Below are 25067 nucleotides of genomic sequence, written 5' to 3'. Positions count from 1 at the left end.
AATGGAGCACAGGCGGGGGTGTTGTGGGAGAAAGCTCATTACCTACATTGGATCTCCAAGTTCTACTACAGTAAACATGGAATTGGATGGGAAGATGATCAAGAATATGCAACTATGCCTTCTCTCCCTCAATCCACAAAAGGGAGCTGAATTTCGAAAAGCACATAATAACTGCAATCATCATGAGAATGGTTACAGCATGATCAGGCCCTGTGCTAGACTATTATGTATAAGCAATCTCATGAGTGGACGCTGTTACCCTGCTTTACAGCTCGGACACGCCAGGCATCTGGGCTCAAAGGAACACAGGTAGAAGGCCAAGCTGGGCTTCCAGGACCCATGTTCTTGCCCATATAATCCAGCAAGATCAAGTGCACAGTTATATATTATCTCTTTTTTTGTTTTTGCAATCACTAAGACACTGGTTTTTCAGTCTAGATTTGAGCTATCACTTGAGAAAGATGGAAAGAGGACTTAGAAACTATCACCTGCACCCACTGTAACTCTGAATGGTCATCTGCAAAACACAGCCATCTCCTGACGCCGTGTCTATCCACACCCCCGGGATCAGGAAGCCCAAGTCCTGGCAAGCGCTCCCCCCAGGCTAGATGGACACAGGTCACCCTACACCACCGGAAGGCTGTTCGAGGAACTTCTGCACTTGCAGGAAAGGCGGGCACTGGCAGAGGGGAGTCTGCACGGTGGCTGCTGTTTAATGACCTAGATAACAGAGCTGACTGGGCACTGTCTCTGCCCAGCTGAGGCAGGGAAACTGGGTCAGCCAAGATTAGACACTGAGAGATGCGTCTGGCAATACGTTGCCAGATCCACTGAACAGATCTTGAAAGATTCACTTAGCGATGTCCATCTGTTAGTTTAACGGACAACAAAAGCAGTGGCTGGGAGAGAGAACAGAATGAAGCCATGACTTTAGCTGGCAGGACCAAAGATGTGCCGATTTTAAAAGTCAGAGTGAAATACACCAGGGAAAATGCAAATCCATAACACCCTCTACTCTCCTTTGTAAATTACACTCTGTTGGAATCACTCATTCACTTCTCTGTCTCCTCCACTAGAACGGGAGTAAGAACACCGGCCCTGTTTTCCTGTTCACCTTTCTAATTCTAGTGCTTAGCATGGTGCCAGATACATTGGTAATTCACTGTTTGGAAATCTTTGATTGAATGAATGGCAAGTATTGAGTATATGCTGCTGCTGCTAAGTCGCTTCAGTCATGTCTGACTCTGTGCGACCCCATAGACGGCAGCCCACAAGCCCCCCCCCCCCACCCCCCGGGATTCTCCAGGCAAAAACACTGGAGTGGGTTGCCATGAGTGTATAGGTTTTTGTAAATGCCAGGGCTGGTGAGTGGAAGGAGGTTACCTTTTAACCTGGGACAGGTTACCTTTTAAAATGGGACAGGACAGAGCAGGCAGGATTTAACAGTCAGCTCCAACATTTTCCTTTGCTCTTAGATAAAGAAAACCACACCATGGCAACCTGGCTGGGGAGAGTCTGTTTCCTTTTTCTGTATCTTCATCCTCTTCTGAATTCCCCTTCTATGTGAATTTTATTTCAGCCCCTTACACTCACCATCCTCCCTCCATGCCACAGGGCTTTTCCACATACTAATCCCTTTGTTGAGACTATTCTCTCCCTTCTCTCTTTGCCTAACCTACATCTGTTTATCTTCATAAACAGATGAAGTGTTCATCTTCTTCACAGTTTCAACTCCAGCATCACTTTCACAGAAAAGTCTCCCCCATTGCTCAAACCCCCCTGTTATGGATTGTATTCTTAGTACTTGTCTCAGTGACAGTTTTATATTTGGTGGTGATTTGATTAATACATGTCTCCGCTACCAGGCTGTGAGCACCTTCAGGATTTATAATCTTATGAAGTTTTGCTCACCACTGTGTTCTCAGCACCTAGCAAAGCACCTGGCATAGTAGATAATAAATGTCTGAATGAATCAATCAGTCACCATCCTCTTTTCAAAGGCAGGTTTGCTAGTTCACTGCAGGGAGGAGTCAGGAAATCAAAAGGACAGTCTGCAACATTAGGTCATGCTGGTGCCTAAAGCCAAAATGAACCCCAACACTTGGAGAGAGTGTCTCAAAGGAGAAAAGGCTCTGCCAGCTCCTTTACTGATGGCCCTTACCCCGAGCCTTCCATCACAGAGACAGGCAGAGGCCCTGCCGACTAGAAAGGTGGCACAGAAAGCCTGCTGCTCAGTGCTCCCCCTACTTTCTCCCCTTCACCTCCAAGACAGAATACTCATTGGCACATGCAGTCATCATTCAACCCGGCAGTGGGAAGGTGCCTCTCCTGGGAACCTGGTTCTAATTGCTGGCTGCAAACTTCAGAGAGGGATGGAGGTTTTGGAAAGTGTTCAGAGAAGAACATCAGAGAGACAAGCTAAACAGAGTAGCGTGGGGAGGAAAGAGTTAATGGGAGGAGGTGACTCCACCTCCAAGAACAGCCCCCAGGTCAAGGGCTTAGTCCCCTACAAAGATGAAAGGGGTCTGGATGGAAGCTTCTAGATGATTATCTTATTACAAACTGTCCTCTAATTGCCACAGAGGTTTAGATCACCAGAGGTGTACAGAAGTCTGAGAAATTCTTTAAAGCCAAGGTTACTAAAGCTCTAGAAAAGATTACTGAAACTAACAAGGTATATTCTGCCTACAGAAGAGAACCACATGTCTAGGGGCTGCCTCTGTCCCTTCTGCAGCCATTAGTCAGGGTGGACGTGTATAAGTCAGGTTGATAAAGTACAGGTTATTCAATGATAAGACAGGTTCCAAACTTGATTTTATAGCAAAACACTTTCATCCAATAAAATCTTTCTTGGAGTTATAACATACAAAATTAACATGTAGAGATGTTCTGGTTGAAGATGTAAGAGCGCCTTCACTGTGCAGAAAGGACCCTGCCACCCAACCCGCAGGACAAGAAGGGACCCAGCAAGAACATCCTGGCCACTGCCCTCCAGTCGTGCTTTGGAGCAGAAACACAGAAACTTGGATGCTCCTGTTTCTCCTATCAAGCTCTGCGCCTCAGTTTTCACTCTGAACGTAGCTATGTTGAGTGTCACCTGGGTGACAGACGGTCAACTTTCCCTTTTAAGGTCCTTTGAATCTGTTTTGCTCAGGATCTTGTTCATAACGCTGGTTATCCACACTTCCAGGAGCATATAACTCTCCAAATGACTTACAAACTATGTGGTTGAAGACGTGGAAGCCACCCACCTTTCACGTCTGGGTACTAGCCCCACTCCAAAATGCAAAATAGCCATGAAACTCTCAACGCAACTGCATTCGAGGGAAACACGGCTGCAGGTTCAGTCAACTCTTGAGTAGACAGAGGTTAATTTCGAACCTCTGGTTTTTCAAAGTCTTGGTGAGCACTCATTGTGTGCCGGGCCCTGGGACTTTCCAGGGTCAATTTCTCATTTTTCTTTCCTACTTTGTCTTTCTAGGAGACACGGACATAAGTGTCTTTCCCAGAGAAGGGGAGGAGAAAAAGGGATGGTCTACTGCCTGATATGTCTGAATCTAGAAGTAAATTTGATCAACAGATAGAGGTCTCCAGGCTAGAGTAGAAAAAAAAGAAGGAACCAGTGTGCACACCTACTATGTGCCAGGGACAGCACTGTGCTGTCTTATATCTACTCCTATATCCCCTACAATCCCTAGCTCCATTTTATCATTTAAAACACTATTTGAAAAACCAAGACTCAAAGAGATGAGAAACTCGCCAAAAGTTACCCAAGAAGTAGGGGGCAACCAGCATCCAGGTTAATGGGAGCTGACAGTAACCATCAGTGGCACCATGGGGTCTATTGGCCAACTCTTGCCTTCATTCCAGCTCCCAGCTCCATTCAATGCCTTTCTATCAGTTTGACTCTAGAATCTTTTAAGGCTGGGGAAATTTTCTTTGCTTATTAAATCTTACCCCACTGAGTGGGTGCCTGCTAAGTCTCCATCAAATGAGTGAACCATCTGACAGATACGACCTCAAAAAACAATGAAAGTCTGCTCAGTCATGTCTGACTCTTTGTGACCCCATGGACTGTAGCCTGCCAGGCTTCTCTGTCCATGGAATTCTCTAGGCCAGAATACTGGAGTGGGTAGCCATTCCCTTTTCCAGGGGATCTTCCCAACCCAGGGATTGAACCCAGATCTCTCACATTGCAGGCAGATTCTTTACCATCTGAGCCACCAGGGAAACCCCGAGAAACAGTACAAAGGTCAATAGGAAATAGCCTAGATCAGACCAGAGGGAACAGGATCTACAGTATAATGTATTCCTTCAAAGGAGACCCCTGGCATACATCTTGTGAAAACCAGCCCTTATGGGGCCTCCCAAGAGGCCACCCTAATTCCCCCTCATTTCTCAAACAGTCTGACTTGCACCGCAAGGACTGGCTGACTCAAACTGAAACGCTGCCGCCTAACTGGAGAAGAGGAGGCTGGGGTGACTCACGTGCTTGGAGCCTGCCTCTCTTGGACAGACTCATTTCAGCTGTCCAAGCATCAAAGGCTGAGTCAGAGTTCCCGCCAGACGGAGGCTGCCTTGTACTTGCCTTCACACAGCTTGATCTTCTCCTCCACGAACAGCAGTCCTTTTGCTAGAAGCTGGTTCTGCCGAAAGAGAACAAAGGACACAAGACTTCACTGCGTGACTAACCCTTGTCCGCTCTAGGTGGGTGAAGGCATGGAGTTCTAGGCACTTGGACACTGTCATGCCTCCAGGCTGAAGAAGCCTTCAGTCCTCTAGGAAGGCTGAGGCTTCAGGAGGAGTCAGCGAGACAGTCCGTCACGAAGGAAGGAGACGAAAGCCAAACCCAACCGCATTCCCATCCCTAAAACCAGGGAAGATGTGACCACAAGCTTGGCTGGACTGTCTGGAAGGACTAGGGTGGACACCCAATGTCCTTTGAGCCCTTCATATAAACTCAGAAAGTGGAGTGTGGAGGCAATGGGAAATTATGCATAAATGATAGACTTTTTATAAAAACTGACAGTTTCTCAAGCTAGCATGAAAGAGATGGCAGCAGTGAGTATGTGTTCCTCAGTGAGTGTCTGCATGAGGAAGTTGTGGAAAAACAGAGTAAGATGAAGCCCCTTTGCAATTGCAACTAACAACTACTGGGCATTTTGCAGATATCACAGGATATTTATTCTTCGTCTCATCTAATTCTGACCCTCCCAATAATCTGATCAAGTTGGTGCTATTACCCCCTGACTTTACTGATGGTCAGGGTAGACTTGCCCACAGGAGACAGACTCAATCTTCCTGGCTCCACCAGCCATGTTCTTTCTACTCTGCCTTGCTGCCTTCCAGCAGGTCTTCCCACCCAGATCCCCTTCTTCCCTCAAAAGGCTACAGCTGGTCCCACGCAATGCAGGCAGCTCTTCCAAAGGTCACAGAATCTCAGAGATGCCTCACCACTTACCTCACACCTTTAGATGATCAAAGGCCTATGCTTATGGCATGGGGGATCCACAGTGGTATATATCCTACCAAAAACCTATGCATTTCTTAGTGTTCTCCTTTAGAAAACCCTAAAACCCTGTTACCATGATGGGGAGAGTGTAAGACAGACAGGTGTTCAAGTCCAGCTCAGCCACTTTCTAGCTGTGTGATCTTGGGCTTCCTTTCCTGAGTCCTGAGCCCCTCATCTATAAAATAGCATCACACCAGCAATATCATAAAGTTCTTATAATATTATAAATATACACACAAGGACTTCCCTGGTGGTCCAGTGGTTAAGACTCCGAGCTGCCAATGCTGTGGGCGTGGGTTCGATCCCTGGTTGGGGAACTAAGATTCCACATGATGTGCGGCACAGCCAAAAGATTAAATACATACACACATACACACATACATGCACACACACATACACACACACGGTAATCAGTGGTAATGGGCAGGAACGACAATAGTTGCTCTCTTAACCCAACTATCTTCACAAAAGGACAGGCGGGTAAAGAGATTCAATAATGAATGGACCTACATCAAACATATTAAAGTAGTTTATCAGAGGCACTATCACATTCCTGTGACTAAGACACATATATGGAATTTTATAGACCCAATTAAAATTGCCAAGCTATAACCTAATATGAAAAGTAATTAGCCATCATTTAGTTTCAAGATGGAACCCCAACTCAAAGTTATAGTGATATCCTATAGGAGTCCACCAACTCTGTTAGAGGGAAAACAATCAATTCCTTTCCCAGGAATGATGGAACAGACATGTAATGACAGTGAAACTCTGTGTCCTCTACCTTCCACCAAGCACACGAATCCCAGAAGCAAGAAAAACACCACAGCACCACTGAGATGATCAAAATCAGGACTTTGTGCCACCATAGCTGGGCATGAATGGATGGCACAGGTGTTTCCAGATGTAACCAACCGCCACCAAATGGCTCTGAGCAAAAATCCCAATTCAGGCCTTAAGTCTGTTCCCTGGTCCCTTTCACTGGCCCAGAGGACGGTCTTAGGAGGTCCCCAGAGCTCTGTGCAAGGAGTCCTGATGCCTTGCCCTCCATCACTGCCTCCATTGCCAACACGGATACCCCAGCCTTCTTCCAAAATAGCCACAAATCCTCCTTAACTTCAAGTTTCTGAGATTTACCTCCAAATGTATGAGAGACTCCTCCCTGTGATGCAGGTTTCATAATTATGTTCCTGCACTGTAATTATTTACATTTTAAAGGTGGGCCATGTCCAAGGCACCGAGAGAAATAAAAGCCTAGTCCAGGTTATATCATGAGTCAGTAATAGTCAATATATCCCATGTGTCAGGATTTTAGGTTCTTAGGGGTGAGGACCATGTAATTTAGGTTGCCTGGCTTGGAGAACAATGCTTAAAACATGGTAGAAGCTAATAAATATTCACTGAGTACATATTGCCTGTTTGGATGTTACAAACCATTTTTGCTTTTAAGAAATCAAGGTAAGAGACAGAATGTTTTTAAGAAGAGAGAAAGTGATGTAAGTCCCTAAAATTCTAATATGCAATAGGCTGTGTGCTCGGTCGTGTCCTACTCATTGTGACTGTAGCCCACCAGGCTTTTCTATCCATAGCATTTTCCAAGATAAATACTGGAATGAGTTGCCACTTCCTATTCCAGGGAATCCTCCCAACCCAGGGATTGAACTCAAGTCTCCTGGGCTCCCACATTGGCAGGTGGATTCTTCACCACTGAGCCATCTAGGAAGCCAAAATTCTAATATCCTTAGGCATTTGTACATTTTGCTCTTATTTTATAAATGGCATTTTCTTCCTTTGATGAAAACTACTTTGCATCCTACTAGACAAACTTTTAAAAATGGCATAGGCTCTCCTTCCTGCGCTACTTTGGGGAAATTTTTTTAAAACTAAGGAAGTCATTAGTGTATTATGGAAGAAATGGAAAAGAAAACATTCTTGTTAAATTTCTCATGAAATTAAACCTCATGAAATACCATAGAAATTCTGTAGCTTAGATTAAAATAAGAGTACCAAAAACCTGAGGTGAAAAGGGGCCTTCAGAATCATCTAGTCATTCTCACCTCTCCCCAGCCCTGTGGTCCAAATCAAACGGTCACACACAGTTTCAATAATTTTTTAGGTTGGACCCATTTTCCAGAAAGCTAAAACACCTTTCAAAAGCATCTTAAAGAAAGCATTTTTACTCCTAGGCTTTGTAGATTTTGCTCTTATTTTACAGTTGAATAAACTGCAGCTAGAAGTACAATCTCCATCTTTTATTTGGCACGTGCTAAGTGAATTCGGATCTTTTGGGCTAGCCTGGCCCTCAGCCCCACCTCTCTGGAGAGTCACTCGCCACCTACTCAGTGGCACTGGGCCCCCTCTTGCATGCTTGAGCCCTTTGAACCCAGCCTGCATCTCTGGCTATGCTGATTGGCCGGGTGCCCACCCTCCGACCCACTTGAGTCTCAAACTGAGCCAATCACTTGCTCTCCTGGGAACTGTAATCAACCAGGCCCCGCCTTTGATCCGAAGGGCCCTGTAATCCTAAGGTCCCAGTGCTTTGAAAGGACTTATGCTCTGCAGTTGCCTTCCTCACTTTGTAATATTTTTATTTCTGAATCTGTGGGGTTTTTTTAAAGAGAAGGCTGATGGGGCAATGGAGCTCACCCCAGGGGCTTGACTTCAGCTCACTTGTGGTCTTGTCTCCTACAGCCACCCCAGGAGGTCCCTGCTCCCCACCCCCTGCTGTTCCTTGCCCTACCAGTCTCCCCTGCCCTGCCCCGCCACTGCTGTCATCCTACTCCTAAGGCAATGACAGGGTCACATCGGTGGGGGCCCAGGCCCTGGTGCCTTATAGCATCTTGCAGAAAGCCAGGCAGCAGACCTCCCTGCCCTGGGCTGGCAGAGCTCTGGCTGGAGTGCTGGTGACTCAGTGGGGGCCTCTTGACCACCCCTGATCTGTGTACCGAGACCATGAAGGTTATAACTCTTGGGGGTCCCCTGTCCATGGTGGGTTGCAGCTGCAGGTCCATGGGAAGGGAAGTGCCTTCCACGCCCCGGCAGCAACCACATTTGCATTCTGCACCTGCTAATGATGAAGCCCTCCCTGTCTGCTGATCACTTCACCCGAGGACACGCCGACTGGACATCTGTGCAGCTTAAAACGGCTGAGACTTAAAGAAAAAAAAAAGAGAAAAACAGCCTGGGTTCAGAGAGCTCTCTTATCTTTCTAAGCGTCTCTTCCCCCTGGCCTCACCTGCCAGTATTCCCAGCTCCAGATAAACACCTGGCTCTAGAAGGTGCTGAGAAAATGTCTGTATGGGAACAGAGCTGGAGAAGATCCCGACTTTCCTCTTGTCCCACTTCCTGCCCAATGGCACCAACCCCATCACCTCCCAACCCAAAGGCTTCGAGCCAAAAAACCAGTTATATTCAATAGCAGCCACCTAGGAAATGGGCCAGTTGTTACTTAATGCAGCCCCCAGAAATGAACTTGGACGGGGAATACATAGCCCTCTAATGAAGTGGCAGAGGATCCAGAAGGAAAAAAAAAACAAACAGCTGACCTGTGTTTATGAAGATGTTGAAAATGGGCTGCCAGCAGAAGAACAAGGCTCCAAGGAAAAAACGCAAAAAAATAAAACAAAGCAAAACAAGGATGTCTGTAGAAAAGCAGCCAAAACTATGCAGTCTTCAGTGGATTGAAAAGATCCAGCTCATCCTGGGTAATCCTGGAGAGTGGGCAGAAGGAGCTGGGGAGGACAGAGAGAGTGGGCCTGTGACAACTGCAGGGCCGCTCCCTGACCCGGCCCGAAGGACTCAGGAAGATGAATAACCAACAAGCTAGGAGCTGGGGTGAATGATGCTACTTCCCCACAAGGCAGGCGCTCTGTAAACGCTTAAGGCTGCTCACCATCCATCGCTTCTGGTGCTTTAGCAGCGATGATGACAGTAAGAACAGCAAGGATGACAGGAGGGATAACGTTGGGTTTTACTCTTTGTCAGGCTCTGTATGGTACCCTTAGAATGTGTGATCTCACGTGACCGTCGCCACAAACTGACACCCTTTATACAGAAGAAGAAACTGAGGATCAGAGAAGCGAAAGTTTAAGTCTGTTGTACCTAACTCTTTGCGACCCCATGGACTATACAGTCCATGGAATTCTCCAGGCCAGAATATTGAAGTGGGTAGCCTTTTCGTTCTCCAGGGGATCTTCCCAACCCAGGGATTGAACCCAGATCTCCCACACTGCAAGCAGATTCTTTACCAGCTATGCCACAAGAGAAGCCCAAGAATACTGGAGTGAGTAGCCTATCCCTTCTCCAGTGGATCTTTCTGACCCTGGAATCAAAACACGGTGTCCTGCATTGCAGGCGGATTCTGTACCAACTGAGCTATCAGGGAAGCCCTGAGGTTCAGAGAAGCAACTAGCAAATGTGAGACCAGAACTTGCATCCAGGTTGGTTGGAATCCAAAGCCCAAATCTTTCTCCCAGCATATGACTCTGTTTTACTTCAGCAATGATGATTAAAAAAAAAAAAAATACTAAGGTGAACAGCTATCATTCCTTGATGGCTCACTTTTATTATACAAAGTACTTGATATATGTCATCTCCTCTAGTAACAGGCAACAATCTTTTGAAGTAGGTACTGTGATTACAGCCAGATTATCACTAAGAAAACTGAGTTTCAGAGAGGCTAGGTAACACGCCTACAGTCACATAGCCAGAAAGTGTTCTGGCACGGACTGGGTTTCAGACCTTCCTGGCAGAAAGGCTGGTGTTTTTAGGCATCACACTCTTCTGCCCTGTCAGCTGGAAAGGTTTTTAATGCCCTTGCCCACAAAGGAAAATAGATGAGATGCATCTGGTTCAGATACGGTGGGGAGGTCGGCTTGGCAATTTCAGGCTATGTAACTGGGTTCCACCAAAACTTTCATTCTTCTGAGTCATTGCTGCTGCCCAATCCTGCTACAGCTTCTCAACTTCTGCCTCTCCAAAATGGCTTTCCTGAGGCCTCCCTCTCCGCTGTGCTAGGTTGCTTCAGTGGTGTCCAACTCTGTGAGACCCCATGGACTGTAGCCAGGTTCCTCTGTCCATGGGATTCTCCAAGCAAGAATACTGGAATGGGTTGGCATGCCCTCCTCCAGGGGATCTTCCCAACCACATTCTATATCCAGAATACACCTGGCTCCCAGGTGGATTATATACACCTGGCTCCCAGATGGATTCTATCCCCAGATAAGACATTCTTTCCTACCCCAGAAGGATTTGGCAGTATGTCACTCTGCCTACCAAGAACTTATATTAACCAATAATTCTAGTCCAGGCATTTCTTTCCAGAGACAGGAATGTCTACAGAGGTTGTTGTCATTGGCATCAAGCCAATGATAGATTCATGGGCCACCTCCATTTTTTTCCCCTTTTGTGACTTTGAAAGTACAGCCATCATCTCTAAGGATGTCTACATTTCCTGTGAACCTGGATGTCTTCCTAGATAAGCAATAAAAAGTCTTATAAACAAAACTCACCCCCAGGCCCAGGGAGTTCTTAATAAACCAATGTGTAGGAGTGATGGGACCAGAGAGAAAGCCCCAGATGGGAGACTGAAGACAATTTAAAACTTGGTACAAATGCTAATTCTTCATTAGCATCATTTCGCTGGTAAAATTCACTGAAAGGGTGAATTGGGGCTTTTTTCAAGTTATTGTATGAGGAAGCAGGGAAACAGTCCCATGTCTGTTTTGCTAGATACTGAAAATATAAAATTTAAAAGCATTGAAATTTTTCTTCTCCAGGGTTTTTCAGGGGATGTCTCCAGGGCATTTTTAACACTTAAATTATATAATCCAAAAGATTTTTTTCTCGTGGCCAGATGGCCTGGGTTTGATCTATGCTCTACCTTTTACTGGGCTTCCCAGGTGGCGCTAGTGGTAGAAAAACAGCCTGCCAATGGAAGAGACAATAGACACAGGGTATGATCCCTGGGTCGGGAAGATCCCCTGGAGGAGGGCATGGCAACCCACTCCAGTATTCTTGCTGGAAGATTCCATGGACAGAGGAGCATGGCGGGCTACAGTCCATAGGGTCACAAAAAGTCAGCCACGACTCAAGCGGCTTAGCATGCACGCTTTTATAAGCTGAATGATAGTGGATAACCTCTCTTTCCCCAGGTTCAGCTGCAATACGTGTTAAACGATAACAATGAAAATTTCCTCATCCTGTCAGGAGGTCTACATGACTTAGTGCAGGAATGGTTCTCAGATCAGTTCTCAAGACTTGAGCGCACACGAGAATCCCTGAGGACTTGCTAAAACACAGACTGCTGGGCCAAACCCCACAGTTTCTGATTCAGTTCATCTGAGGAGGGGCCTGAGCATTTGTTTATCTGACACTTTCTCAGGTGATGCTGAAAATGCAGGTCTGAGGACCACACTTTGAGAACCAACAGCTTAGAACAATGCCTGACACATAAATGTTGGATAATATTAGCTTTTGCTAGTATGATGGTTATTTTTGTATTCCTTGAGTTGTAGAACAGCCTCCGAGAAAGGGCCCCTGCTGCTTTCCAAGTCTAACAATACTCTTCGGCCTTCCCACCTCAGTCTTTATTTCTCAGGCCACTGAAGTGCTAGGTGTTCTCATGTGTCCAGCATCGAGCTCTGTCTTCCATCCCTTCTCACACTGGTTCCCTAAACCCGTCTCCTACCATTCCCAGCCTAGTCACCCAATTTCATCCATAATGGGTTTCCAAAAACACAGACGCATGTGGGACAAGACACTGACGTGTTATAAGGGGGAGTTCTGTTTCCATAGAGCATTAGATGATAAAATCCCTAATTACACCTCATTTTTGGAGCTCATCTTCGAGTGATATATTTGCAGCATTTGGTATGTACATGTTCCTTCTTTAACAGTTGAACGTGTAATAACCTCATCTGACGAGGCTAAAGAGTTGCTGTTTCAGCATGTCCACAGATTTCCATCTTTCTCTCACTTATATTAAGATTTATGGTTATCCATTTCAAGACTCATTTTTCCATTTATCTCCATGAAATTGGAGGAAAGTCCAATAAAAATATTCAAATAATTGTACAAAATTCAAGTAATTGCCGAGGAGATTAAGCACAGCAAAGAGGCTGGGTGGTGGGCAACCCCACAGAAGGCACCCTGAAAGAGCTAGGGGTCCTACTGGAAGCCCCCAGACTATGCCAACTTATTCTCTCCCTTCTCAGCAGCCAAGGGAAGCGTTAGGTCACCCCAGTGTTCATAGACTCTGTACGTAAGTAAGGCCTCTCTTCCAAGAGCTGGCCAAATTCAAAATGCAACCTCTAATGACCTTCTCACCTAAAGACATCATCCTCTCCCCATCTCTCCCATCTTCATCCTGGAGTTCGGCTCCTCTTGTTTAAAGCCCCTCTGGATCCTGGCTCCAATTTCACCTTCAAAGCAGTATATGGGAACTGTCCCTCACTACCTGTGTGCTTGCATGCTAAGTTGCTTCAGTCATATCCGCCTTTTTGTGACCCTATGGACTGTTGTCCACCAGGCTTCTCTGTCCATGGATTCTCCAGGCAAAAATACTGGAGTGGTAGTCATTTCTTCCTCCAGGGGATCTTCCCGACCCAGGGATCGAACCCGAGTCACTTATGTCTCCTGCAATGGCAGGCTAGTTCTTTACCACTACCGCCACCTGAGAAGCCCTCCTAATTTATCTTTTTTCCCATTTCAGGAATCACTCTAGCCTTCCCAAGTGGATTAAAGAGTTTAAACTTCTGTACCCTATTCCATTTGGGTTTGGAAACTGCAAAAATTATTTCCCCCACTCTTTATTGTTTCTCCACCCTAATTTTTCTGGATTCTTACAAGCCCTATCTTTGTACCTAAACAATGTATTTATTTGGGGCCTGTTTTTAAGCCTTTACCTTCCACTCAGGGCTTCAGTTAACAAAATGTTCTGTATTACCTGTATGGATGTATCTACAGCCCTGCACTTCATACTCCATGGTGATCAGGACGCTTCTATGGGTCTCTCCTTCAGCTTCCTGCCACGTGCCCCATGCCCTTGATGAATCCTCTCTGACAATGGTGAGTTAATGGGAAACTGGCCTCCTGAGACTCACAGATATGAGAAGAAGATGGAAACATTCGTATCACACACTACTAGGCCATCTGTGACCTACTGACAAGTGTGGTTGCCAAATTTCCCCTTTTGCTAGGTAGTGTCTTGTTCAAGGGCTTCCCAGGTAGCTCAGTGGAAAAGACTCTGCCTGCCAATGCAGCAGATGCAAGAGACGTGGGTTCAGTCCCTGGCTTGGGAAGATCACCTGGAGACGGAAATGGCAACCCACTCCATTATTCTTGCTGGGAAAAATCCCATGGACAGAGGAGCCTGGTGGGCTACAATCCGTAGGGTCACAAAAGAGTCAGACATGACTGAGTGATTAACAAATCTTGTTGAAAGTCACTGACTACACACTGAGTTTCTGTATCAAGCAAAACTCTGGTTCCACCAAAAATAATTTAACTTTCTGGGCTTGAGGAAAAGCTTCCAACAGACACAACACAGCCAGCAGATGCAGAAACACAGAAAGTGCTATCTGCCACTCTTCCCATCCCCACATCCCGAACTAAGGTACCTAGTCAGTTAAGAGAAAAATGCAGAGCATTTCCTATCATCCATTTCCAGAGTTAAAAGAAACCAATTACCCCCCCAGGGCTGTCTCTAGGATAGAGTTCCTGTCGGAAACCCCAATTTTCCTTCTGGGCGCAATTCAAAACAGACCAAAGAAAAAGAAAATCAATACTGCAAATGTCAAAGATTTTTTCTGGCCGGTGTCTTCTGGAAATCTATCTGTGCTTTTGCCAATCAAACGGGCTGTCTTCTCTGTGTGCAGGCATAAGATAAGCACCATTTTCCTACCTGCTTTCCCCCTTCCCTCACCTCAGGTCATTTTCATTACTCTTCCCTGAAGACCGTCTGTTTTTAAAGCTGCAAAATGAGAATGTTCACTTTCAAAAGTGGAGCCCCAGTGATGGATTTTACAAACAGTGATCTCTGGAATGGGGGTTTAGATACCAGGAGGCAGACCTCACTGCTGAGTACAGATGTCTGGGAGGGTGGTCATCTGATCCTCCACACAGCGGAGCCCACTTGTCACCTTACCCAACAGCCATGTCCATGGCATGGGGGTTGCAACAGTCCACCCCCGGATTTCATTCCTCATTTGTCCCCAGACCTTGCCCCCTCCTTATTTCTGGAGGAATGCTTTTTCTGGAGCCCATCCTGACTGTCCCTCTTAAAACTACAGCTGATAACTGAGTGTGAAGGCTGAGGTTGCCTCTATCCGCCTTCCCTCCTGGATTTCCCTCTTCAGATGAAGAACTATTCTCGGCGTGGCTTTGAAACCAGCCCATTACCAAGGGTGCCTGGCGAAGGACTTTCCAAACCTGAGTCTCTCTTGAACCACCGTCACCACTTGGCCACAACCAGGGCCAGGCATTACACTGTTATTCCTGTATACTATTTTTCTTCAAACAATCCATTTTTTCGTTCTTTATTTTTAAATATATATTTTAAATGTGGACCATTTTAAAAGTCTTTATTGAATTTGTTACAATATTGCTTCTGTTTTATGCTTTGGTTTTTTGGCCCCAAGGCATGGAAGATCTTAGCCCCCTGACCAGAAGCCCATACCCCCTGCATTAGAAAGCGAAGTCTTAACCCCTGGACCCCCAGGGAACTGAGGGAAGTTCCCCTCAATCCACTTTTTCAAAATATAAATATGTTTAAAAAAGAAACCATAGCAACCCCATTTACCATAAACAGAACGTAACTCAAGGATCTACTCAGTGCAAACTAAACGATGTTACATAACTCGAAGTGCTTCTGGCTGAAGACACTAAGTGTGAAACCTGCTCTCTCTTCCTTAAACAACAAAGATCATCAAGTCTTGCAGGAGTATAACAGACACAAGGGCGCAAACCAAGACTTTCCCTGGCAGGATCAGAAGTGCCAAAGGAAAATAAGGAAACACCACGAAGGCAAAGGCTGCTCCATACCATACACCTCCTCAAATCTCTCATGTATCCATGGTGGACAACCCCTTCCTCTAGCCCAAGAAAGTTTACTGGGCATCTACTATGTGCTAGGTAATTTCTAGGGACTAGAGAATCAAACACATTTTAAAAAATGGGTCTGTGCTCGCATGAGACCTAAAACCAACATTTTAACAAACAAACAGTATCTAGGATAGCCTTTGTTCCAATCTAGCACCTTAAACTAAGGAAAAACCCAGATGTGAAATCATGAAAAACTCCCAGAAGGAGACTCAATAGTCACCAAGCAGTCTCTCTGATTAAGCTCTAGATAAAACATGACATGTGGTTACCAGCTGTTAAGTGTCTGGCACACTTTGTAAGCAGTACTAACTGCCCTCGAAACCTCAGGGCTTCCCAGATAAACAAATCCCCACCCAAAAGCCCTCCACCACTCATCCAAGGGGGAGCCCCCAAAGCCAAGCAATGACTGATACTTCAAACCTGGTTGAAACCACACAGGGTAACCTTGTCTATTTCAAATGTCAATGAGGAAGGCAGCTAGGCCTGCAGGTTTCTCCAGGAGGGACTGAAAAACCACTTCTGTAGTGGGATTTAAAACTCAGTCACTAGAGACAGCCAGAGAAGAGAGTGTGGACAAGACTGACCTCTGAGTCAAGGGCAATTGAAATGATTCACATTTGTGACTAATTATCTCTTCTTTAATCTTTGTTTGTCTCTCTCCCTGGACAGGGGTTGTCTTTCAAGCTGCTGAGACTTTTGACCTGACTGAATTCCGGGCTTCTGTTGGGTCTTGCTTTGTCCAGACTTAGAATGGCCAAGTGGCTATTTTCTGGTGTGTGTGTGTGGGTGTGTGTAACAACTGCCATTTGTCATTCTTTCAAAGTGCACATAAAAGTTTAAGCTTCCTGATCTATGCAAAGAAAATGAAAGGCTGCTTGTGTTGTTTTTAAAACCTACAAACTCGTTATACTGTCTGAAAAGTATGCTCACCTGGGACACAGAATAACATCACCAACCTGAAACCAATTTGTTATGGATTTTTATGTCACTTTCCCATTAAAATGGGTGGATTACACTTTAGAATAAAGAATATGTATACAGCTGATCCTTGAACAACATGGGAGGCTTTGGGGAGCCAACCCTCCACATACTTGAAAATCTGCATATAATTTGTAGTCAGTCTTCTGCTTCCCAAGATCTTTGATCTTCACAGATTCAACCAACCATGGATCCTACAGTAAATACAGTAGTATTTACTATTAAAAAATCAACCAAACGTGTACAAGTGGACCTTTGTGATTCAAACCCATGTTGTTCAAGGGTCAACATTATATAGATATTTAATGAACACATTATTCTGTTTTACTCTGTACTAATCACTATTCGAACACTTAACAAATAATAATTACCTTAGTCCTCACAACAGCCCTATAAGGTTACAATCTATGACCCCTGTTTTTATAGAACAAGACACTAAAATAAGAGAGGTAAAGTGGCTTCCCAAGGTCACACAGCTAGAAAGTGGCCGTGCTGGGCGCTGAGCCCAGGCAGTCTGGCTCTAAGCATTCCTCCCTGCTGCCCCCGCCCCGGCCCCGCACACTATGTGCTGTGTGCTTTGCATGCATTATTTCATGTGGACCGAGCAGGGACCTGTAAGGTAGATCATTTTTTTTAATTCCATTTTACAGATGGGGAAACTGAGGCATAGAGAGGTGAAGCAGCTTGCCCCAGACACTCAGCTCTGACTTCGTGGAAGTCACCCACTCAGTTAACATGACACCTCCCCACGCCCTCCCACCACATGCCTTTGGCTGGAGTCAGGAAGCCAGCTCGTGCCAGTGGGTTAGAAACCATCTGTGACTGAAACTGGAGTCTTGAGTTCACTAGCTGCATGACAACAATGTCTAGGCAGGAGGGATGTTAGCTTGTCTGATTCAATTCTACCTTTAACAGAACAGACTGACAGGCTTAATGACAAGAAAGAACTTCACTAAAGGGACATATCATTACACTCAATTAGGTCCCATCCACTGGGTGGGAGGGAATGGCAGTAGAGAAGCCGTTCTCCAAGTGTGGCTCAGGGTCCCCTGGGGGATCACCCAGACCTCTTCCACATGGTCAAAACGATTTTCTTAACAACACTAAGCTGTTATTTGCCTTGCATCCTCCGTGAGTGTACTGTGGAATTTTCCGGAGACTGTGCAATATTTTCCAGATGTGCATTATCACAATAGACTGATGATGAAGCCGATTCGAGGATCCAGTCTGCAGGCAAATTTGCAGGCATATAACACAATGCCACAATTCTGCATTTAGTTTGAAAAAGTTATTGTTCATAAAAATGTCATTAATGCTAACATGCAGTAGGTTTATTATTTGAATGAATTAAGGGACACAGTAAAGCTTCTCATGTCTAATTTCTATCATGGTGAAGATACAGTTAATCCAAATCAATGATCGTTTTTAAGAACATAAAGGGGTTCCTGAGACCAAAAAGCCTGAGAACTGCTGCCTGAGACTATAATCTCCAAAAGAGCGAGGACACCTGTCCTGTATGCCTCCACAGCCGCTGCACCGCAGTGCCCAGCACACAGGAGGAACTCAGAATACGTAATTTTGGATGTTGAAGGCATGTCTTGTGTACTGTATCAGTCACCCCTTAGGGTCCATGTACCCACATGCAAAATACAACCCATGCTAAGATGCACAGAACTTACCTGGAAATAATCTGTAATGAATGATCCAAGTTCACTCTTCAGCAGCCGCCTGGAGAGAGAGAGAAACACCGTCAAGCAGTCCTTGATGTTACAGCTCCTGGAGTCCAGTTCAGGGACGCACAATGAATTGGCATGCTTGCCAGCGACACGGGCGCTGAGACCAGTCCTGGGAAGGGACTGTGCTTTCCTAGGCCCTAGGAATGCCCTGCCCCAACCAAGGTTATTAGAGAATGGGGGAGGGGATGGGAATCCTAGAGGGACTTCTGCTCCTTCATTCACTTTATGGGTAAACCATCTCCAGAGGGCAGCCACAGGGGATCCTATTTCTAATAGAAGTGGAGGCAGGCCAGGGCACCTTGCTTCACGTGCAGCAAAAGATAAGGAAGAGGAATACCACAACTGTGTAATTAATTCCCCCATGTTTGCAGACTTCCTGGTTTAAAATGCATTTTGCATACATTCTTCATCCAAGTATTAGAAAGTATGTGTGTGGGGGAGCAATTATTACCCCTCATGTATAAATAAAGAAATTGAGGCACAGAGAGGTCTCCCAAATAAGTCAGTGGCATAGCTAACATTCAAACTTCTTCTGCAAATTCAACATTTTTGCATAACTCTACCCTGTCTTGCCTCGAAAATTCATAGAAGAATATATTCAGGGACCATAGTTTCGGTGGTCTCACTGCCCATCCCAAGCAGCTGAAAAGTCCTTCAGAGGAGAACGGGTCTATTTTATTTATCCAGCACCAACATTGATTCAGCTGCCCTTTATGTGCCAGACAGTGTTCTAGCACCAGGCGAGAAGAGAACAAGACGAGAGCAAGAACAGACAGGCAAGGTTTCTGTTCTCAAGGAGCTTACATCGTTGCAGGGAGGGTTATGAAGAGACAGTAGGTTAATCAATACACTCCCAAGATAAGTTCAAAGAGCCTTAAGAGCTACCAAAAAAAAAAAGAAAGTGAAAAACAGGGGTATTGGCACCAGACCTCCTTCTCCCTCAGACAAATCATGCGACCATTGCTACTGCTCTTTCTTTAATTTAACCCAAACAAGGTGAGGAAGCTGAAGCCAAGAATCCAGTGAGTTCCCTAGAGAAGAAAGCCTTCAGAACGTCCAATGACTTTATTTATGCATCCCATCAGCCACGGTTACTAAGGAGCAAACATTCAAACTTCTGACCACACCGACTAGGTTTTAACTCCTCAAAACAACGCGTTCCCACGTATCAGATAAACAGGAAGTTGTTACAGCAAGATGTCACAAGGTGCAGAAGATAGACACAACAAGATTGGGTCACAAGACGAAGAAACATCCATGACCTAAACTTTTGTACCATGAAGAACACTGGAATGCTGAAAACCCACACTGAGCAAGGAAAATACCTTCTTTTTCCTAGGACTGAAGATGTGTCTGTGGTGGACACTGCATTTTGAGACCCAAGAGAACTGCATTTTCTGATCCAAGAGATCAGAAGGCCACCCCACCCAGAGAACCTAAGGTTCACCAACATGTGGGCAGGTTTGACCGAGCCAGGGAAGTCTTCCTCGGTCACCAGGCCAAGATTTTGCAGGTGGCTCCCAGCTGGTCTTCGAGGCTAGAGGCATCTCTCAGATCGGACACGGAAATCAAGTGGGCGGTCCCAGGGGGAGGCCCTGGGACAGGAAGAGGCAGGGAAGCTGCTTCCGGCTGCTGGCTCCCAACAAGGTCTTCATGGCCACTGGGAAGTCTCAAAACCACAGGTGAAGGAGCCAAGCTTCATCAAAAAGTGGGGGAAACAAGTCCCCATAGTCAGTTACTAGTAACAGAGCTGCTCAAGTGTATCTTTGGGGCCCACAATGTGGAGGGGTCAACACGGTTCTGAGACTAAATTGCATGCTATGAAATTGGTGTCCCAAGGAAGCCACACTGGGAGAACACTGTGCTCATGCAGACACTTCAGGTAAAATAGAAAAAGAGAGTTCAGCGGTAAGAGTAGGCCTTCAAAGTCAAGAGCTATGGAAACCTCCTGGAGCATGGCAGGGGCGTAATCACTGTTCACTGGGACTGGACGTGATTAAGCAGGTGATTATTGCCCAGGGATTTTCACAGTGGCACCCTGGGAGCATCGTGATGCTACCCAACTGAGGACTTCAAGACATCTCCTCCCCTGCCAGTGACAGGAATGGCACAGCACCCTAAGGTTTCAGCCAGGGCTCCATCAAGCCATGGCCAACGTCAGAGTTCCACAGAGCGTTACAAGAAGACAAAGCTCGAGATCGAAACCAGCTCATAAAGGCGCAGAGATTAAAGTGTGAACTTGTTGCAACTGCCAAGACGAAGGTATAGCAAAAAGGACTCAGAAGCTAGCAGCAGCCATGCCAGGGCAGCAAGATGCCGTGGATATGAATAAAGAAGCAGAATATAAACAGGTGCTCCCACCACACTGATGAGGGTGGTCCTCAGTTCTTTACTGAAGCGGGAGCAGACACAGGTGTGGAAATCCGCTTTACATACATTAAACGTAATGGACTATAATGAGGTCTTGTAAGAGAACCGTGCAATTGTCCTTTTATCAAATCCCAAGTTCAAAACCCTCTCCACGAGGTATTTTTATTACAGTTACCAGAACAGAACGGACCTTACCTGATCATTTAAATCAACATTCGACTGGCCTGGGTGGGTAAATCAGCAAGCTATCTGTCCCTTACAAAATCCTGTCTTATTTCTGTCTCCACATGTTACTGGTTAGACAAAGTCAATGCATATATGTAGAAGGTTTTGCTGCAATGAAATATAGGGATTAACATAAATTGCACCAATAAAGTGCTCATAAAAATTTGGTTCACTCATACAATGAAGTTCTAAGTAACCACAAAAAATAAACCAAAAGGAAATAAAGAAGTGCTCTTAATGATGATATAAAGATGCCTATGTTACATTAAGTTTTTTTAAGTAAAAAACTTAAAAAAATTATACATACTGTTTGCAGAACAGTATGTATAATATGTGAAGAGAAAAAATATATATATATCATTTTTTATTTACACAATATCAACAAATTCATCTGTCAAATCTGCTCTAACTTGCTGTTCTCTCACAACTATATGGTTTGGTGTCCAAGTGGCCCTTTGAACTAAAATACATGGTACCTTGGGGCTTCCCAGGTGGCACTAGTGGTAAAGAACCTGCCTGCCAATGCAGGAGACGTAAGAGACACAGGTTTGATCACTGAGTTGGGAAGATCCCCTGGAGGAGGGGACGGCAACCCACTCCAGAATTCTTGCCTGGAGAATCCCATGAACAGAGGAGCCTGGCAGGTTACAGCTCATGGGGTCACACAGCCGGACACAAATGAAGCGACTTAGCGTGCACACACACACACACAGAGTACCTTAATTTTTAAACAGGCAAAACACACATGCATTTTCAAAATTATCTGTAAATGCACTATAAATGTCTTCTCCCCTCTCTCTCTCCCAAAAGAAGGCTACAGAAGGTTGAAGCTGTTACTGGAAATTGTCGGGCTACAAAACACTTTGCTGGGGCTTCCCAGGCGGCTCAGTGGTAGAGAATCTGCCTGCAGTGCAGGAGTCACAGGAGACACGGGTCCATTCCCTGGGTTAAGAAGATCCCCTGGAGGCGGGCATGGCAACTCACTCCAGTATTCTTGCCTGGAGAATCCCCATGGACACAGGAGGCTACAGAAGGTTGAAGGGGAGGCAGGTGGGAGGCGGGGTTCAGGATGGGGGACATATGTATACCCGTGGCTGATTCATGTCGATGTATGGCAAAAACCACCACAGTATTGTAATTAGCCTCCAATTAAAATAAATATATTAATTTTTAAAAAAAAGGTTGAAGCTGTTACTAGAAATTAAGTCGGGCAACAAAGCACTTTAGCAAACTTTATTCCTTGAAGTTGGGAGATGAAGTGCTATAGACACCAAATCACCTCATCAGACCCCAGTTTGTGGGCCTCATATAAAGTGTCAAGTAAGTATCCCCAGCTGCTTTTCCATAAGTATTCCTTCTGTATGTATAAAGGAACTCTGGAAGAATAGCCAATAAACGACAATAATAAAAGTGATCTTTGGCAGGGGCGTAGGAACTGGGTTTCTGGAGTACAGGGAAGGGAGATTCCTTAGATATTTAAAATCTGGGAGTACATGGTGAACATGTCCTACTCAAAAACCCTAAAAACGATGGTTTCTAATTAACGATAACCACCACCAAGGTTACCAGCGGATGGCTCGAGGCCGAGAAGGAATTGTGGGAATGTGTTCCCACATCAAGTACCGTATCAGGAAGCAGACTGACCTCAGGGAACAGAATCCCACAAGGCCTGAGAATCTGCCAGTGCAAACCCACCCCAGGGCGGGTAACTCGAGATCTTAACACAGAGAGCGCGGGGTAAGGTGAGGTCAGAGCTTGCTGGCCAAGCTGAGAGCAGTCAGCCGCTGAGTCAGTGCAGGATCCGCCATTGATTTGTATACTCTGTGATTGCTCTGCTTGCACTTGGTTAACAAGGAAAGTGCACTTCTGAAAAACTCTACCCTGGCCTTAGCTGAAGTGAGAGAAAGGGATTTTCTGCCTCTCGGTCTTGAGGCGTCATCTCAAGGGGAACTTGGCAGTAGCTTCTCCACCAAAACAGGAACAGGGGCCTGACAGAGCATTGGGACCCCAGGAGTTAATTCCACCAAGTCACAAGCATTTCCTGAAAACCTACTGTGTGTCAGAAACGGTGTGAGGTGCTAGGAGAGGAGGACAGAAGAGCTCAGACCCTGATTCCTCCCCGTCGGGACCACTCCCTCAGGAGACAGGGTACCATCTTGTCCCCAAATGGAAAGCATCAAGACATTAGGGATGCACAGATCCAAATCCACAGAGGGATCACTCAACTCTATAATCTTCCTCACTAAGTTTTCCACTTTAGCTTGTAAAGTACAAGAAAGAAGAGAAAAGCAGAAGACAGGATTAAAGAGCCTGTGCTTTGTGGTCCCCTCCATACAGAAGAGATGGCAAACCTGGTTCCCAAAACCTTGGATGCACGTTTCTCCTGGGCACAGAGGCACAGAAGTCAGCAGCCTCCCTTCCTCTTTTTCCATCCTTTTCTATAGTTTCTTCCCAGGAAACAGGAAAGTAATTACATATTGGAGCAATTAATAATAATGAATAAAAAACCAATTGCTCCTAGGAAGGAGCCTAACTTTTTTTCCCAATTAAAGTTTACTGAGCACTTATTAAGTGCCAGGTGCCACTGTCAATAATGTACATGTGTTTCCTCATTTAAGCCTCAAACAAAACTGTTAGGTGATAGTGATATTTCTGTTTTTTAGACACAAGAAAACGGAACCTCAGAGGTTACTGAAGAGGGTGTGCAGTGGGCTTAGGATAGAGAGGAGAAGAGTTTCATTAAGAGTGCAGTTTCATTAAGACCTAGGTCTGAACCCTGTGGTTAGCAATATCTTTTACAAGTTAACTTACAAGTTAATCCCTTGTACCTGTTTCCTCAACTGGAATTTGGGGATAATAAAGCTACCCACTCCACAGAATTACTGCAAGGCTAAATTAGTTAATCTTTGAATGGTGAGTTTATAGAACAGTGCCTGGCATACCACAAAGCTTGGCAAGTGTCACCACCACCATCACCCCCATCACCAATGTCACCACGATCACCATCACCACCACCATCATTACGAGCACCACCACCACCATCACCCCATCACCAATGTCACCATGAACACCATTACCACCACCACCATCACCAACACTACCATCACCCCCATCACCAATGTCACCACAAACACCGTCACCATCATTACGAGCACCACACCACCATCACCACCACCACATCACCACCATCACCATCACCAACACCACCATCACCCCCATCACCAATGTCACCACGATCACCATCATCACCACCATCATTACGAGTACCACCATCACCACACTATCACACCACATCACCAACACCATCACCAACACCATCACCATTACCACCATCACCAACACCACCATCACCAATGTCACCATCATCACCATCATCACCATGATCATTACTAGCACCACCACCACCATCACCACCATCACCACCACCACCACCACCACCACCACACCATATCACCACTAACACCATCACCACACCACATCACCACCATCACCATCACCAACACCACCATCACCACACATTATGAGCACCAGCACCACCAATACCCCCACATCATCACCAACACCACCACCACCATCACCACTCGTTACAAGCACCACCACCACCATCACTACCCCCGCATCATCACCCTCCATTACTATCACCACCGCAATCATCACCATCACCACCACCAGCAGCCAGTGAGCTAGAACGAGAAGGAAGTGGGGACCTGAGAGTAATGGGAAGTGAATGTTTCTGTGGGACTCAACCCAAAAGGGAAACAGGGCATGAAGTTCAGTCAGAAGCCAAAAGGGCCATAACAAGGAGAAATGGGGAACCACTCACTCCCTGATCTGTGATATCTCACCCTCTCACCCGCCAGGCTGACCGGGTGAGACAACACCCCAGATGACAGAATTTCCTGTTATTACACAGGCCTGCCATCTCACCCCACACCATCTTGTCAACTCAACTTCCCACTTCTGTGGGCTCGACGGTAAATGAGGCACAGAAGCTGGATTCTAGCCAGTTGAGAGGCAGAGGGATGACCGAGTGGCAGGCAGGGCAGGACTAGGGCAGGAAGTGGAAGAAATGACGCAGAGAAACCACCTTTGATATGAGCCACAATCTCCCCTGAGCACAAACCCCAAAGTAGCAGAATTCCAGA

The 25067-nt window shown here is 45.8% G+C and overlaps 1 protein-coding gene across 1 annotated transcript in view; it reads right to left on the bottom strand.

Annotated features, from left to right (window-relative positions):
- The window catches only part of PRR5L (proline rich 5 like), a 53646-nt gene that overhangs the window by 18256 nt on the left and 10323 nt on the right, over nt 1-25067 (bottom strand). Inside the window, exons 3-4 of the mRNA XM_052653196.1 lie at nt 18271-18319; nt 4589-4646 (exon numbers count right to left, since the gene is read on the bottom strand). Of these exons, the coding sequence (XP_052509156.1) occupies nt 4589-4646; nt 18271-18319 (107 nt within the window). The remainder of the gene's footprint in view (nt 1-4588; nt 4647-18270; nt 18320-25067) is intronic.

The sequence above is a fragment of the Budorcas taxicolor genome, chromosome 15 (genome assembly GCF_023091745.1).
Source record: "Budorcas taxicolor isolate Tak-1 chromosome 15, Takin1.1, whole genome shotgun sequence".
NCBI classification, from domain to species: Eukaryota; Metazoa; Chordata; class Mammalia; order Artiodactyla; family Bovidae; genus Budorcas; species Budorcas taxicolor.
Note: the sequence above shows the minus strand (reverse complement) of the source record. Positions and strands in the feature narration are given on the sequence as shown.